The sequence below is a fragment of the Mobula birostris genome, chromosome 6 (genome assembly GCF_030028105.1).
Source record: "Mobula birostris isolate sMobBir1 chromosome 6, sMobBir1.hap1, whole genome shotgun sequence".
NCBI lineage: Eukaryota > Metazoa > Chordata > Chondrichthyes > Myliobatiformes > Myliobatidae > Mobula > Mobula birostris.
In genome coordinates, this window is record NC_092375.1 from 38,561,001 (window position 1) to 38,579,378 (window position 18,378).

At 40.7% G+C, this 18,378-nt stretch overlaps 1 protein-coding gene across 1 annotated transcript; it reads left to right on the forward strand.

Annotated features, from left to right (window-relative positions):
• The first annotated feature begins 1,571 nt into the window (after positions 1-1,571).
• Positions 1,572-17,345, forward strand: creg1 (cellular repressor of E1A-stimulated genes 1). Its single transcript, XM_072260273.1, has 4 exons — positions 1,572-1,928; positions 12,769-12,888; positions 13,493-13,697; positions 16,093-17,345. Exons 1-4 carry the CDS (start codon positions 1,665-1,667, stop codon positions 16,107-16,109), a joined length of 606 nt encoding a protein of 201 aa, XP_072116374.1. The 5' UTR covers positions 1,572-1,664; the 3' UTR covers positions 16,110-17,345.
• The last annotated feature ends 1,033 nt before the right edge of the window (positions 17,346-18,378 follow it).

Consider the following 18,378-nt stretch of genomic DNA (forward strand, 5'->3'; position numbering starts at 1 on the left):
AGCACTCTTGATCCACTTGTTGAATCTCAAACGCCTTCTCATAACTTTAAAAGCTGAACATTTCTTGCCATTGTTGACAGCTTGCTTTCTGCCCTGTCAAAAAGGTAGAACGCTTATCTAAAGATGAATGGTGTTTTTGGATTCCTTCATCAGTTACAGTCGCTTACACCTGAAGAGATCGTAAAGAGGTCATCAAATCTTATTAAATAATATCTGGAAGATCTGGAAGAAAGTCTTGATGAAGAATTTGTGTAGCTTACTGAACTGTTGAAAACTGATCTTGCTCCTCATATTGGTGCCAAACAAGACCTTGTAGAGTTCCAGTTGTACCGTTTGATAACTCACAATTCTTTGGAGTCATGTTTTCCAAATGTGGAAAATGCCTTGCGCATCTATTTATCACTCATGGTTACAAACTGCAGTGGAGAACGCTCATTTTCAAAACTGAAAAGGATTAAGAATGAACTAAGGAGCACCATGGTTCAAAACAGATTGAACAATCTCAATCTAATGAGCATTGAACATGAACTGCTGCGTGAACTAGACATTTCCAGTATCATCAACAAATTTGCTCATGCTAAGTCTAGAAAATGTAACTTTTAAATTGTAGTTTTGTTACTTTTGACATTTGAATTTGATACCTACATGTAAGTAATACTATTGCTGAAGTGTCAGACACTTGTCATATTATCTGGCTGTATACCAAAAGAAAAAATTGAATTACTTTCCTATGCAAGTAATTTTATGTTTTAATACTTACGTGCATTTTTAAAATTTAGGGCCCCTTTATAACATATGCTACAGGCCCCGCACTAGCTTAATCCAGCCCTGACCAAGTGTATCAACTCTTTCATCTGTCAGTGGAAAAACAGTTAACAAAAAACCCCCAGCAAACTCCTAATCTGATAGCCTTTTATAGATATTGTTTCGGTTTCTCACTTATTCACTATATACTAGAAATCTTTGGTAATTTAAATGATGAAGGTATTCAGAAAACTGCCTACAGAGCAGGGAAAAGGCACACCGTTATCTTTATAGGTTGCTAGTGTTTGAAAATAAAATATTGCTTAAGGTCCAAAGTTGGATGTGACACGTTACGGAAAAAACTGAAATACTTAAGGAAAACGTCGCTACCATGGGCAGATTCGGGTTTATTTTCACTGACGTGGCACGGAATGTGTTGTTTGGTGGACATAAAAATCACCAAGAGTGCAAAAGAGGGGCAACAAGGTAGCGTTAACAGACCGTGTACATTGGAAATCAGAAGGCGGGTGGGATGAAGCTGTTCCTGAATCACTGAGTGTGCGTCCTCGGGTTTCGGTACCTCCTCCCCGACAGCAGTAACGAGAAGAGGACATGTCCCGCCTGCTGAAGATCTTTAATGAGAAATACCGCCTTCATTGCGTAAACTCCTGCTGTTGATTTGTCCCCTTGGGAAACTCTACCCCGCCTGTATGAATTGTTTTAATTCGGGTATGCTGGGCAGAGAGCCCAGCAGGAGCACTTGCGCTGACAATGCCAATAATGTAAACGCTGGGAACTAGTTACGCATACGTACTGGGAGGTTCGGGTCATGTGATGCGCTCGGCCGAGTCACATGATTGTGCTGCTGGTGGTGTTGAGCGATGTGATCGTGGTCACCCACACTCGCGGACAGGTGAACCATGGCGCGGGTTGTGTTCTTCCTCCTGGTGGCATTCCTGAGCCGAGTGGGCGCTATACCCCCTCACGAGGAGGTAGCGCGAATGGCGCGGTTCGTGGTTAATAGTTGTGACTGGGCGGCGATGGCCACCATCTCCACACATAAGCCGGTTGCCGGACGGGCTTTCGCCAACGTCTTCTCTATCAGTGACGGTCTGCAAGGGAGCGGAAGTGGGGTGCCGTACCTCTATCTGACCCCAATGGAAATCTCAGTACAGGATATCGAGGTGAGTGGAGGGGAGGCCAGGCAGCCTGCCTTCGATAGTATGCAACCGGTAAAAATCAATTTCGGGTCCACTTGACAGTTCCCGAAGACGTTTTGTACCTATTTTCCCCAGATATACATTTTTTCAAGAGTTAAAAACTCTGGTAATTGTAATATACCAATGCAAAAATAATGTCCAATAATTTTTAAAATGTTAATTTCTGATTGTGAAATACAGTGCTTATAAACAGTATTCACCTCTCTTGGAAGATGAATAACAGTGGATTTAATTTGGCTTTTTTTGACACTTTAAGTAGGTCTCTAAAAAGTGAGATAAATTACAGATATAGAACACAAATTAATGATTGCATAAATATTCACTCCCTTCAAGTCTTAACTTAGTGGATGCACCGTTGCCAGCAATTACTGCCTTGAGTTTGTGTGGATCAGTCTCTTATCAGCTTTGCACACCTGGACACTGCAATTTTTCCCTATTCTTCTTTACAAAACTGCTCAAGCTCTGTCATATTGCATGGGGATCGTGAGTAAACGGCCCTTTTCAAGTCCAGCCACAAATTCTCAATTGGATTGAGGTCTGGACTCCGACTTGGCCACACCAGGATATTAACTTTGTTGTTTCTGTGTAGTTTTGGATTTATGCTTGGGGTCATTGTCTTGCTGGAAAACAAATCTCCTCGCAAGTTCTCTTGCAGACTGCATCAGCGTTTCCTCTGGGATTTCCTTGGATTTTATTGCATTCATTTTACCCTCTACCTTCACAAGCGTTCCAGGGCCTGCTGCAGTGAAGCATCCTCACAGCATGATGCAGCATCCGCCATACTTCAAGGTAGGGATGGTGTGTTTTGATAATGTTTGGTGTTTGGCTTGCACCGAACAGTGTCCAGTCTGATGGCCAAAAAGTTCAATTTTGGTTTCATCAGACCACAGAACTTTCATCCAGCTGACTTCAGAGTCTCCCACATACCTGCTGGCAAACTCTACCCGAGATTTCATATGGTTTTTTTTCAACAGTGGCTTTCTCTTTGCCACTCTCCCATAAAGCACCGAGGCAACAGTTGTATGCGCAGTCTCTCCCATTTCAGCCACTGAAGCTTGCAACTCCTCCGGAGTTGTCATACGGAACTCACTGAGGTGCAGGCGCAGGGGGGCAAAGGTGAGGTCCTTCCTGAGGACAGAGTGTTCTGCCTCAGAGAGGGGAAGGTCCGCGGGAATAGTGAAAACCCGACATGAGTGAGAGGTGGACTGGATACTACTTATAGTCACTGTATATTAGGCGGAGCAACAAGGATTACGCAAACCAAAAAAACCTGCAGAATCTAGAAATCTGAAGTAAAACAAATTGCTGGGCATACTTGGCAAGTAATTGTCTTTGGAGAGAGAAACCAGTAAACTTTAACTCAGATTATCTGTGGAGTAACCTCCTGGTCTTTTAAATATGTCCATATTCTCTGATTATAGTAATGAAGGTAATTTTCTTTCTCCTAATTGGTAGCATAGTATTTTCTTGTTCTGACCTGCTGGAAGGGGATTGTGCCTCTTTGACTTAATCTGAACTGAAAGACAGCATTGCTGCCAGTCTTGTACTCTCTCAATAATACACTACAGTGTCTGCCCAAGTTTTTTCTTTGAACTTGATCCCATAATCTTCTGACTTGGAGATGAAACTGCAGGAGTTGCGTCACAGTTGGGACATGGACTGGTATGCTAACACTATTCAGGCTAACTCATCATCTCTTCAGATATTTGCTGCTGTACTTCAAATGTGATATGAATTGAATTTTGGTCAGTGATCAGCTTTTAAATGTGCCTTTTTTCTGTAGTCTGTTGTCAGTGATTTTGGCATACATCATGAAAATTGTAGCCTCATTTTGCTGTTGGAGACAGCAATTGTTACATGTTTAAGGTTTTTGCAACTTCTATTCATTTGATCATCGTGCAGATTATTTATTTGGTACAAATAACATTTTTCAGTGGTGGGGTTGGGGTTGGGGGCAATGTCATTTGGGAGCTATTACATATTAGTTTCGTGCAAAAGAACGTCATTCAGCCCACTGTGTGTCCGCAAGTTCCCAGCAGAGCTTTTCCGTCTGTCTCATTCCCCTTTTTTATATAATTCTGCAACTTATTCTCTCACAAGTTCATCAACTTTCCTCTTTTAAAAAAAAATCTTACCTACAAGATGGATATGGCATGAAGATCAGTGCAGAGAAAACCAAACTGATGAGAAACAATGAGGAGCGAATCACAGTCGGTGGACAAGAACTAGTGACTGTCAGACGGTTCAAGTATCCTGGCACCATCATCAACCATACAGGCTCAAAGCCTGAGGTCCTTGCAATGGACAGCCCAAACAACAGCAATGCTGGCTAAACTAAAACCCATCTAGAGAGACAATAACATTGCTCTGAGATCATGTTGAAACTACGGCTTGTAATTGTGTTCTCCATCTTCTTGTATGCATGTGAATCATGGACTTTGACAGCAGAACTGCAAAAAAAAATCCGGGCAGTAGAAAAGAGATGCTTCAGAAGGCCTTTCAGCATCTCCTACGCAGACCATGTTTCAAACGATAAAGTACATAGAACCATCACCCAGGACATGAGACACTACGAAGGTCGACTGTCCACAGTAAAGAAGAGGAGATTGAGGTGTCATAGCCATGTAACAAGATCAAGTGGACTCTGAAGGATCATTCTCCAGGGAATGGTGCAGGGGAAGAGAAAAAGGGGCAGACCGAGGAAGAAATGGGCGGACAACATCACAGAGTGGACTGTAGAGAGCTTTGACACAACCCATGCACTCGCCCACAACCGGGAGAGATGCAGGCAACTGGTGCAGCGCTCATCCATACGGTGCCCCGGCGACCCAGGTGGGCTGCAGGATCCGTAACCGCAACCTACAATAAAATAATTTACAGTGGCTAGTCTTCATGAGCAAACTTGGGCACCCTGCAGAGGCCCACATAGTAAAAGGGAGACTGTTCAAGTGGCAGACGGGGCAGGATTGATCATGTGTCCCTGGAGCTATGAGTCAGCAGCACTAACGATTGTGCAACCTTCCCAATGTCAGTGTTACTGATGGACTGAGATATCATGATCTTTTACCTTGCTGAACTCCCTTCTCCTGAACTTTGGAAGTTTTAGTAACTTGGGCTTGATGGAAAGAGGAAAAAGTGAAGAAAATACTCTACGTATGATAAATTTGAGATTCAGGATATTGAAAGCTCCAAATTTCATGAGAAAGAGGGAATTAGATTAAATGTTTCTTGCTTTCAAAGACACATGAACTTAACTTGTTGACCCTAGTCTGACAAGATTGAATAAAGTGTGGTGATTCAGTTTTGAACTTTCACCAACGTTTGTTTGATTTGGTGTCAGTAGGATAGACACTTGAGCAGGACGGCAATATCTCTGTCATAATCTTCCTCAACGCTGGGGCCTCTCATTCTCAGCCCCCTACTCTGCTCCCTGTACTCTCACAACTGTGTGTGCTCGAACTCCATGTACAAATTTACATATTGTACCAGTGTAGTGAGTCGGGAGTACAGGAAAGAGGTAGAGAGCCTAGTGACATGGTGTCATGACGACAACCTTTCCCTCAGGGTCAGCAAAGCAAAAAGGCTGGTTGTTGACTCCAGGAAGAAGGCTGTCTGTATCGACAGTGCTGAGGTTGTAAGGGTTGAGAGTTTTATGGTCCGAGGAGAGAACATCACGAATAGTTGTCCTGGTCTAGCCATATAAATGCCACAGCTAAGAAAGCTCATCAGTGTCTCTACAAGAAATTTGGCATACTTCCTTTGATTTCACAAACTTTTAGTTGATGTACCATCGAAAACTATCTCTCCAGATGTATCGCAGGTTGGTGTGGCCACTGCGATGCCCGAGTCAGCAAGAAACTGCAGAACTGTGGAGACAGTTTAGCACCTCATGGAAACCTTCTGTCTGTACTTCTCACTGTCTTGGTAAAACAGCCAGCATAATCAAAGGCTCCACCCAAACCAGACATTCCCTCTCCCATCAAGCAGAAGATACAAAAGTCTGAAGGCACGTATCACAAGGCTGTCTCCTGCTGCTCTAGGACGACTGAACAGTCCCGTGGTACGATAAGGTAGACTCATGACCTCACAGTTGACCTAGTTTTGACCTTGCACTTTGTTACCCACACTGCAATTTCTGTAGCTGTAACTGTAACCTTGTACTACCCGATGCACTGTGTAATGAACCGATTTCTCAAGGAGGTACGCAAGGCAAGTTTTTCACTATACCTCTGTACACGTGACAATAATAAACAAATTTACTGATTTATTCAACAGGATCTTTTTTTCAAATGCTTAGGATTTTAAAACTTACTAAAGCTCTGCTACCAACAAAAAATGGACTGCTGGAGGAACCTGGCAGGTCAGGAGGCTTCTATAGAAGATTTTAGCTGGTCCAGATGAAATGTTTATTTGGCATTTTGGGTGTCAACAGGTCTCAATCTGAAATGTCAACTGTCTTATTTTCAGCCACAATTGCTGCCTGATGCACTGAGTTTCTCTAGCAGTTTGCTTTTCTTGCAGCAGATTCTGACATCTGTAGTTTTTGTGTTTCCCCAGATAACCAGAATGGGTGTATCACGCTGATATGAATGTTGTCATGAGATTAAAGAGTAAACAGTGATTCTCAAAGTTTTGCTGAGTCAGGGTGAGCCACAGTTCTTCATATAGTTTTTAATTTGATGATTACCCCACACTGTTAAGTTTTACTAAATGAACCCAAGTGTAGCTGAAAGGTCTTAACTGAATTATGTGGCAGGGATTGCTGTCTTTAAGCCTTGTTTAGAAACTTCAAAGCAATTATGTTTCATTGTTTCCATTCCAGATTTGTTTTTGGATAACTATCAGAAAATTCAGAGGATATAAATCAATGGTTCCCAGAGTTTTTTGGGTTACCTCCCCATTGACTCCCAGAACACAATCCCCAGTGTAACCTTCTCCCTTTCAGGCCATTACATAAAAAACAATGAAGAACAGTGAATAAAATAGGAACTGCAAGTTCAAAGCAGTGACAAATAATTGCAAAACAATATTTAAATCTATTTAAAATAAAATTACAAATAAAATTATTTTAAAACTACAAATAAAATTATTTTAAAAATTACAATGAGAACGATTTTCATCAACAATTTTAGCACGCACATCAGTAGTACAAATATTCACTACTTCATTGCCCTTTCACCTTTCACCAGATGGATGGGCTCGGTGCAGTGATATCAACTTCACAACATCAATCTGAATGTCACTCGGGAGCCTCAGATCCCTCCCCCACCCCCACACCCCCATCCAATCATTTGCAGTCTGTTTTGTTGCCTTGAAAGATGTTGGGCGACTTCACTGAAACTGCACTCCAGTAAATATGATGCTGGAAAGCAATACAGAGCATCTTGACCTTTTTCCACAGGTCAGAATAACATTCAGAAATGTCCTTCTGTGACATGATAAAATAGGCTGTAGTCAGCATGGTTTCCTCAAGGGAAAACCCTGCCTAACAAATCTGTTGGAATTCTTTGAAGAAATAAGAAGCTGGATGATGTTGGGTACTTGGATTTCAGAAGGCCTTTGACAAGGTGCCACATGTGAGACTGACTAACAAGCTACAAGCCCATGGTATTACAGGAAAGATCCTAGCATGGGTAAAGCAGTGGCTGATTGGCAGGAGGGAATGAAGGGAGCCTTTTCTGACGGGCTGTCGGTGACTAGTGGTGTTTCACAGGGGTCAGTGTTGGGACCGAATCTTTTTATGTTACATGTCAATGATTTGGATGATAGAATTGATGACTTTGTTGCAAAGTTTGCAGACGATATGATAGTTGGAGGGGCAGGTAGGTTTGAGAAAGCAGAGAGGCTACAGAAGGACAGACAGGTTAGGAGAATAGGCAAGGAAATGGCAGATGGAATACAGTGTCGGGAAGTGTATGTACACTTTGGAAGAAGAAATGAAAAAATTGACAATTTTCTAAATGGGGAGAAAATACACAAAAAAAAAACGGCGCAAAGGGAAATGGGAGTCCTTGTGCAAGATTCCCTAAAGGTTAACTTTTAGTTTGTGTCTGTGGTGAAGAAGGTAAATGTGATATTATTTATTTCAAGGGGGTTAGAATATAAAAACAAGTATGTAACTTTGAAACTTTATAAAATGTTGGTGAGGCCTCACTTGGAGTATTGTGAGCAGGTTTGCGCCCCATATCATAGAAAGGATGTCCTAAAACTGGAGAGGGTTTAAAGGAAGTTCACAAAAATGATTCCAGGATTGAAGGGCTTGTCATATGAAGAGCATTTGATGGCTCTGGGCCTGTATTCAGAAGAATGAAGGGTGACCTCATTGAAACCTATTGAGTGGTAAAAGGCCTTGGTAGAGTGGATGTGGAGAGGATATTTTCCATGATGGGAGAGTCTAAGACCAGAGGACACAGCCTCAGAATAGAGGGGCGTCCTTTTAGAACAGAGATGAGGAAGAATTTATTTAGCTAGAGAGTGGTGAACCTATGGAATTCTTTGCAGCTGTGGAGACCGAGTCTTTATGTATACTTAAGACAGAGGTTGATAGATAGTTGATTGGTCAGGGCATGAAGGGATAAGGGGAGAACGCAGGAGAATGGAGCTGAGAGGAAAATTGGATCAGCCATGATGAAATAGCAGAGCAGACTCAATGGGCCAAATGGCCTAATTCTGCTCCTGTATCTGCTGAGTTCATCCAGCATTTTGTATGTGTTGCTTGAGAGGTTGAATATGTCTATAAATATTCCAGCCAGTTGGCCCACATAGATCTTTAGTATTCAGCGAGGTACACCAACTGAACCCGATGCCTTTTGTGAATTTATCCACTTGATTAATGCTCAATATTTGGCTCCAGAGACTGAAGTTACAAGGTCATCCAGAGATGTGGGAGCTCCTGTTGGCATGTCATAGTTCTCCCTTATCAAAGCATGCATAAAAGGCATTGAGTCCATCTATTCTATCTATGCCTCTCATAATCTTATTACCCTTGATCAGATAACCCCTCGGTCTCCAGCGCTCCAGAGAAAATAACCCATGTTTTATACAGCCTCTCGTGATACCACATGCTCTCTAAACCAGGCAGCATCCTGGTAAACCTCTTCTGGACCCTCTCCAAAGCCTCAACATCATTCCTAGAGAGGGGCAATCAGAACTGTATGCAATACTCCAGATATGGCTAACCAGAGTTTTATAAATTTGCAACATAACCTCTCAACTTTTGAGCTCTGTGCCTCAACTAATAAAAGCAAGCATTCCAAAAGCATTCTGAACCACCTTATTGACCTGTGTAGCCACTTTCAAGGAGCAATGAACATGGATCCCAAGATCTCTCTGCTCAGTAACACTGTTAAGGATATTGTCCTCCTTGCATTTGCCCTAGTTCACATTTATCTGGATTAAACTCCATCTGCCATTCCTCAGCCCATATCTGCAACTGATCTATATCACACTGTATTCTTTGCCACTGTTCTACACTATCCACAACTCCAATCTTGGTATCATCCACAAACTTATTAACCCACCCATCTACATTATCACCCATGTTATTTCCATACATCACAAACAGCACAGAACCCTGTAGAACATCACTAATCACAGATCTCCAGTTCGAATGAGTCCCTTCAACCACTACCCTCTGTCTTCTATGCACAAGCCATTTCTGGATCCAAATAGCCAATTTGCTGCAGACCCTGGATCTGGATGAGTCTCCCATGAGAGACTTTGTCAAACACCTTATTAAAATCCATAGAGGCAACATCCACTGCCCTACCCTCGTCAATCTCTCTTGTCACTTTGTCAAAAAAACTCAATCAAGTGGGTAAGACATGACCTCCTCTTCACAAAGCCGTGCTGGTTCTCACTATGGAGGCCCATGGGTTTCCAAATGCTCATATATCCTATCTCGAAGAATTTTCTCCAGCAATTTCCCTACAACTGACGTGAGACTCACCGTTCTACAGTTCCCAGGATTTTCCCTTGTTCGCTCTTAAATAGGGGTACAACATGAGCCACTCGCCAGTCCTCCGTGACCTTGCCTGTGGTTAGAGAGGACACAAAGATACTGGTCAAGGTCCCAGCAATCTCCTCTCTTGCCTCTTTCAATAACCTGGGGACCTGTCCACCTTCATTCTCATTGAGACCCTCCTTGATCTCTAAACTCCTTAACATATTTATAAACTCAGCACCGATCACCTGGTCCTCCATATCCTTTTCCTTGGTAAATACTGAGGCAAAGTACTTATCAGGTACCTCACTCACATTCTCCACATCCAAGGAAATGTTCCCTGCCCCCTCCCCATCCTTGAGTGGTCCCACCCTCTCCCTAGTTATCCTCTTGCCCTCGATGTATGTATAGAATGCCTTGGGATTTACATTAATCCTACTTGACAAGGACTTTTCAATGGCCCCCTCCTGGCTTTCTCAATTCCCTTCTTTAGTTCTTTTCTGCTTTCTTTATGCTCCTCAGGTGCTTCGTTTGATCCTAATCTCTGGAGCTTTATATATTTTGTCTTTTTCTCCTTGACTAATATCATCACCTCTCTGGACATCCAAGGTTCTCTTACCTTTCCATACCCATCCTTCCTTCTAAAGGGAATTTACCTTTCCTGTACTCTGTGCAATTCATCTTTAAACACACTCTGCATGTCTAATGTGGACTTTCCAGAGAAAAGATGTTCCCAATTAACACTTAGTTCCTGCCTAATGCACTTCTAATTTGCCCTACTCCAGTTTCAAACTCTCCTGTAAGAACTATACCTATCCTTATCTATAGCTATCCTGAAAGTTAAGGAGTTGTGGTCACTGTTCCCTAACTGTTCACCTGCTGGAAGGTCAGTCACCTGGCTGAGCTCATTACCCGTCATCAGGTCCAGTACAGCCCCTCCTCTCATTGGACCATCCACATATTGATCTAAGAAACTTTCCCAGATGCAATTAATAAATTCTGCCCCGTGTAAACCCCTTGCACTAGTGTTTCTTGAAAGGTCATTACTAATGCCTCCACGATCTCTTCAGCCACCCCTTTCAGAACTCTGGCGTATACAACATCTGGTCCGGGTGACTTATCATCTTCAGACCTTTCAATTTCCCAAGAAACTTCTCTATAGAGTCATAGAAATGTACAGCACAGAAACAGGCCCTTTGGCCCATCTAGTCCATGCCAAAACCATTTAAGCTGCCTACTCCCATCGACCTGCACCGGGACCATAGCCTTCCATATCTCTACCATTTATGTAACTATCCAACTTTTCTTAAACGTTGAAATCAAGCTCGCATGCACCATGACCCTCTGAGTGGTCATGTTTCCCCTCATGTTCCCCTTAAACTTTTCATCTTTCACTGTTAACCCATGTCCTCTAGTTTTAGTCCCGCCCAACCTCAGTGGAAATCCTTGTATTTACCCTATCTACACCCCTCTTAATTTTGTATACCTCTATCAAATCTCCTTCAATCTTTTATGTTCGAAGAAATAAAGTCCTAACCTATTCAATCTTTCCTTATAACAGGTCCCCAGATCCAGTAATATCCTTGAAAATTTTCTCTGTACTTCTTTCAACCTTATTTACATCTTTCCTGTAGGTAGTTGGCCAAAACTGCACACAATACTCCAAATTAGGCCTCACCAATGTAGTGGAACACTATGTAACATATTGACTAAGAATGGAAGAGTTTACAAGGTTTATTCTTGTAAATAATCTTTTATTTTAAATAAACCTTATTTTGATTATATTAAAAAAAATGTTCTCTTCTTACTGAGAACTCAAGAGTCAGAAACAGTAACTATCCCACCATACCCTGACGAACAGTGGCCATTTTCCATTCTGTGCTCCAGTTGAGGGAACTAGTGTAATTACTTTTTATTTCCTTATGCTAAGGACTTGAAATGAATTGTCAGGAATCAAAATTTGATGGTCTCTGGCCTTGCTGATTTTTAAAATCAAAATTATCTTTGTTATAGTTATGGTAACTTCACAGACTTCATGTCCCCTGACATCTGGAACTTCCACCATACTGCTAGTGTCTTCCACATTGAAGACTATTGCAAAATACTTATTCAGTTCATCTGCTATATCATTGTCCCTCATTACTACCTCTCCAGTATCCTTTCCCAGTGGTCAAATATCCACTCTCGCCTCTTTTACATTTTATGTATCTGAAGAAAATTTTGGTATCCTCTTTAGTATTATTGGCTAGCTTACTTTCATATTCCATCTTTGCCTTAATGACTTTTTAAATTGCCTTCTGTTGATTTTTAAAAGCTTCCCAATCCTCTTAACTTCCCACTAATTTTTGCTCTATTATATGCTCTCTATTTGACTTCTCGTTAGCCACAGTTGTGTCATCTTTCCTTTAGAATACTTCTTCCTCCTTGGGATGTTATATTCTGTGCCTTCTAAATTGCTTCCAAAAATTCCAGCCATTGCTGCTCTGCTGTCATCCCTGCCGTTTTCTTTTCCAATCAATTCTGGCTAACTCCTCTCTCATACCTCTGTAATTCCCCACTCTACTGTATAATACTGATACATCTAACCTTAGCTTCTCAATACTGATACATCTGACGTCAGCTACTCATTGAAAGGAATCTATGGAAAGGAATAAAAAGCCTACATTTCTGGCTAAGTTTCTACGTCAGAACTGGAGACAAAAGGGAGAACTTGTCTTTTCCTGTGGATAGAGTGAATGTGCTCAGTAGTGATGGGGACTTGAGCTACATGCCTTATTGATCCTGTTGTAAAATGTGAATTGACGTGGATCATTCGATATTTTAATTCTTGTTTACTCTTAATGTTTCCCACTTTTATTTTAGATACATCCAGAAGTCTCCCTGACCATGACCTTGGCAGAGACTGACTACTGTAGAAAACACAAATATGATGCTCAAAGTCCACTTTGTTGTCGTGTGATCCTCTGTGGAACAATTGTGACGGTATGCTGTAACATAACACTCTGACTTTTGCATCATCCATCCTACTTTCCTGTTGGCTCGCGAATTTTCTATTCCTGGTCATTGGCAAATGAGTTTAAACTGATTGGAAAAAGTGAAGTGTTAGTCTGAGTTCCCAGTGATTTCGTTTTCTCATTGTCATGTTACACCGAAAGAAAAAACATCATTTAATTACCAAAAACTGATTCTGCATTCCACATTACCCTAAAGGGAGAAGTGATGGTGTTCAATGCTATAAGTTAATTTGTCATTATTTTATTTAATTATTGTTTATTTTTGCATTCCTGAGACTTTTCAATTGCCTTATAATAAAAGTGCATTACAGAGAAGCATTAAAAGAAATTATTCTGAGTTCAGCGTGTACTCATACGTAGTGATTTTGCAGTACCTTCATTCATATTTATTGATTTCAAGTATATTGAAATGGGATGATGGGGTCCAATTGCCCCACATCCACGCATTTAGAAAACTTTATGTGGGCTTTGTCCTGAGGCACCTTTCGACACAGAGTAAATTGAAGTGGGAGCTCCAGTTTCTTTCTGAGTACTCCAGGACTACAAATATTTTATATATATTCATTATTCAGGTGAATAGGACGGAAGTTGAAATTGCCAAGGAGGCTCTCTTCAAGCGTCATCCAGCAATGTCCAGCTGGCCATCCAGTCACGAATGGTACTTCGCCAAGCTGAATATCACCAACATTTGGGTCCTGGATTATTTTGGTGGAATAAAAACTGTAACACCAGAGGAGTACTACAATGCCAAACCAGAGTTTGAAAGGAATTTGACTGGTAAAGATTTTTTTACTTTTTATCACCATTGATAGGTTCCTGCTTTGGTACGCAATCAATGAACAACTACCTGAATTTCCCAAAAAGCCATCTGTTATTCATCTGTCCCAGTGGATCTTAAGGCAGTTGATACTAGTTCAGCTTAAGTCTGCCAGTTATTAACATGTGATTACTTGGTAGTTTCAGTATGGAAAGCGGTCTGTCATCCCAGTTTGGAATTCATGCTCCATGTGAGCGTCCTCCCAGTTTTGCTTGTCATGCAGCATGACAGCACAGGAGCAGATACTTTGGTCCATGCTGAACTATTATTCTGCCTAGTCCCATTAACATGCATCTGGACCATAGCCCTCCATATCCAAATTTCTCTTCAATGTTTAAATCGAATCTGCATCCACCACTTCCGCTGGCAACTCGTTTCACATACTCACCACCCTCTGAGTGAAGAAGTTCCCTTCAGCATTTCACCTATCACCCTTAACCCATGAACTCTATTTCTAGTCTCACCCAACCTCTGAAAAAAGCCTGCTTGCATTTACCCTGTGCATACCCTTCATAATTTTGTATACCTCAATCAGGTTTCCTCGCATTCCCCTACGCTCCACGGGCTCCAGCAGCATAATTTTTTTCTGTCTGGCTTCCTCCGTACAGCTATGTAAGCTATTCACCCTTATATACATTTTGTGGGAACAAATATCCTCAAATTCCTTATTGCTCGAGCATTATAAAGGACTTTACAAGTAGAATCTGGCGAATGAAAATGTATTTAAAAAAAAATTAAATTCTGGACTTTTGTTTGGAGTGCTTATGCTATCTTTAAAGAATGATGTAATTTAAGTTTACCCATGCAATATGAGTGTTGCTGCTGTGAAGACAATTCTGAACTCTTACCATGATCTGCTGTTATTGTAAACGTCCTGGATTTTAACCTGAGAAAATGAAGTTAGGGAAATCTAGTGAGTGACTAAAGCTTTCAGGTGGTCACATTCCCATCTAGCTGCTGATCATTTCAGTAGTAAGAAGATGCCATCACAAACAAGAGAAAATTGGCAGATGCTGGAAATCCAAGATACTGGGGGATTTCAGCAGGCCAGGCATCATCATGGAAAGAATACAGTCAATGCTTCAAGGCCAAGACCCTTCAGCAGGGTCCTGCCGAAGGGTCTCGGCCTGAAATGTCAACTGTACTATTTTTCATAGATGCTGCCGTAGATTCAGACATGTAAGCCGCTAGTAATGTTGATTTTCTGGAGTATTTTTTGAGTTGTGCTCAGTCAGGTGACAGAGACATGATTGATTTGCTTAAATAACATAAGCCAGCATAGTATGCCCATCATGCTCAGCAGAACAACACAGAACACAGCAAAACAACAAAACAAGCCCCTAACCTACCTCCCACCTCCACACACAGTCCTCCAACTCTAGGACAGGCTGCTGGGATCTGGGGCAAGAACAATATTCAGGTCAAGGGCATTCTGTGGAGGGAAAGGAAAAGCCATTTTGGGTCAAAACCAAATTGCTAAAATTCTCCTTCAGCTGATTGTTTTTGCCTCGTCTATTAGTATTTGACAGCACTGGATACGAAGCATTCAAGGGAAAATCTTGAAATAAAGATGATGTATACCCTTATTCCCCACAGTTAACGAAGTATCTAAGCACCATGCTTTAGCGTGTTGTGTCCTTGAGCAAGGCACTTAATCACACAGTGCTCTGTGACGACACCAGTGCCAATCTGTATGGGTCCTAATGCCCTTCCCTTGGACAACATCAGTGTCGTGGAGAGGGGAGACTTGCAGCATGGGCAACTGCCGGTCTTCCATACAACCTTGTCCAGGCCTGCGCCCTGGAGAGGGAAGACTTTCCAGGCGCAGATCCATGGTCTCGCAAAAGTAACGGAAGCCTTATATGTGCTATCTGCAGAGGTGCTGTTAAAATAATTGAATGTTTTAATTTTTAATTTCCACTTTTAAAAGTTAATGGCAGCTGTAAACTTAAGTTGTTGAATTCTAAACCCAGGCTGAATGCATTCTGTGTTTATTAGAAGTGTATATAAACTGGCTGCCTTTGGAGTACTTTAAGCTAAGCCATTGTATGATTTTAAATGTCTAATGTACATTGTTTCTGACTAAATTTAAAATCTTAAAACTTTTGCAGTTGTATCCCTAAAACGGATTTAGTTTGCCTTTAACCCACTTTGCATTTATGAATCTTTGATACTTGAATATAAATTTAAAGTGTAGTTAGTGACATTGAATTTTTGATAGTTTGTACAATTTTGATTCAGGTAACAGTAAATATATAAGGTAGTTTCAGCTTCTGATCTATTTTTTCAAATTAAACCACTGCATAATGCACACCTTGTATATAACATTCTAACATTCTGGTTGCTTATTTGCAGACGGATGGAAATCGTGAATGGTGTAATTCAGAACAAAGTGCTGACTATTACCAAGATGTGCTTTCACTTAATATTACTGTATAGGAAAAGGATGTGCTGGGAGACTACTTCAAATCAATTTAAAAGAAAAAGAATGAGATTTTGAATTGAATATTTTAGAAAAAAATGCTGCAATGAATAATCTTGAAGTTTTGAATCTTGCAATTGATTAGCATCCTTGACTTGGAAATGTGGTGAAGAATCTTGAGATTATTTTCATCCCTTTTTAGTTAATATAATGTAAATGGAATATACTAAAATATTGAGTTGGAATAAAGTTATTTCCAGCCAGTAGTTTGAAAAGTAAAAATCTAGTTGATAGAAACCTAAAACAAAAGGATAAGAGAGCTCAACTTCTATGCAAATAGTTCATTTCAGGTTAATTACATTACAAATAATCAGTCATAAGCATTGACTCTTATTTCAGTTTGACACAGATATCTAATCTATTGATCTGTTACAGCATTTTGCTTTGATTGCTCATTATCTGATTTTCCTATCAATTGCCTTGCATAAAGATAATTAAGGTTTCTGACTTAAACTTGTTCTTAAATTAGAACAAATTCTTTGGTTGTAAAAATGAAAACAAGATCTATATTAATATTGCATGAAAACTTGTAGTTGTAAAACATCAAAGTGCCTATTTTTGATTAAGTAAATGTTTGAATCTACAAGCCTATAGTTGTTTGCGTGTTGCTGTCCTTTCCAACCCTTCCCAATGCCTATAATCAATTTGACTCTCTCCAGCAGCTTGTCATGTTGAAATGACTAACAGTTTGGAATAGAGCTTATCACCTGCGTTTTGCAAGAGGATCACATTATTTGGTGGGGGTGGGGATTGTCTGTTGTGATTTTTTTTCCCCCCCTGTAAGATTAAGCTGTCAAGGAGTGGTAATTGGGAAGATAACGATTCATTTGTGTTGTTTTTGCACAAATTCTGTGTGAATTTTATTCTGCATCTCAAATTTTTGGGTAATGATTTGGGTTACAGAATTTTGAGGGTGAATTTCTGTAACCCAAATGCTTGCAACATGCATGATCTCTAATGGAAAACTTTGACCTAAGTTTGGAACTGATTCCTAGATGTATGTTATGTATCTGTTTTCCTTCATTTTGGCATCCTGCCTTTACATTCAAGGAGACGTGTTGTTTTTCATATTTCCAAATTATGGGGGAGATAAACAAATTAAACCTTTTCAAAATGTTTACTCTAATTTTGATTCAATACTGGAATGTGCTATTGTTCTTCCATAACACTTGTACTAAATTCCAAAGATTTAACTCCTTCATTTTAGTCCTAAATAGCCTATTTTGACACTGGTACTCCTGAGCTAGACTGTCTTGAGGAAATAGCCTTCACTGTCAGGCCAAGTTTTTTTAATATTTCAGGGGTTAACTTTTAATCTTAACTCTAGAATACAGAGGCCTAGGCTACTCAAACTTGTACCAAATCTGCCTTCCTAGAAACCAATTCAGTGTATATTCATTGTAGTTTTTCTAGAAGCATCAGTCTTTGGGATCAAGAGATCAAAACTTTACACAATACACTAGGAGTTGTCTGATCTTTGCCCTGTGTAACATGCACATATGTTAGTACAGGCAGTCCCTGAGTTATGAACGTCTGAGTTACAAACAGAGGAAGGAGAATGCCGTCTGCCATTTTAAGCCGTTGCGGTTAACACTGTGTTGAGTGTGTAAATCTATTTGGCTTAAATTTTTCTCGGCAAGATTCACCCTCACCCCCCCCCCCCCCTGTTTTCCAGTCAATACCGCCCCCCCAATTGTCCCATTTAACCTGTCTCAGTGTGGGTGGACTTTAGGACCCGGAGGAGCACAGGACCCGCTGCCCGCGGCTGCTACTGAATCTGCAGTGTTTCTGTTCCGTTGACGGAAAACGATCGTGATTGAAAATAAAATGAAAATAATAAAGTGATCGGAAAGAGGTGAAACGCCATCAGTCACTGGAAAAGCTTCAGGCTACAGTCGGTCAACAATCGGAACAATTTTAAAGGGTAAAGGATAAAGTGAGAATAATGGAGCATGTGAAAGGCCCCGCTCCGATGAAAGCTACAATTATTGCTAAGCAATGCAGTGGTTTAATTATTGAAATACATACGTTTCTTAAGTGTTTTATATGCATAGAAAGGTAAAATATATACTATATACTAAGACAAACATTTGACTAACTGACACTAAATAATACCGGATGTACCTGTTCCGACTTACGTACAAATCCAATTTAAAGAC

Coding starts and splice junctions, on each gene's coding strand:
- creg1 (XM_072260273.1), top strand. CDS start 1,665: ATGGCGCGGGTTGTGTTCTTCCTCCTGGTGGCATTCCTGAGCCGAGTG. Junction 1,929..12,768: donor TCTCAGTACAGGATATCGAG/GTGAGTGGAGGG, acceptor CTTTTATTTTAG/ATACATCCAGAAGTCTCCCT. Junction 12,889..13,492: donor TCTGTGGAACAATTGTGACG/GTATGCTGTAAC, acceptor TTCATTATTCAG/GTGAATAGGACGGAAGTTGA.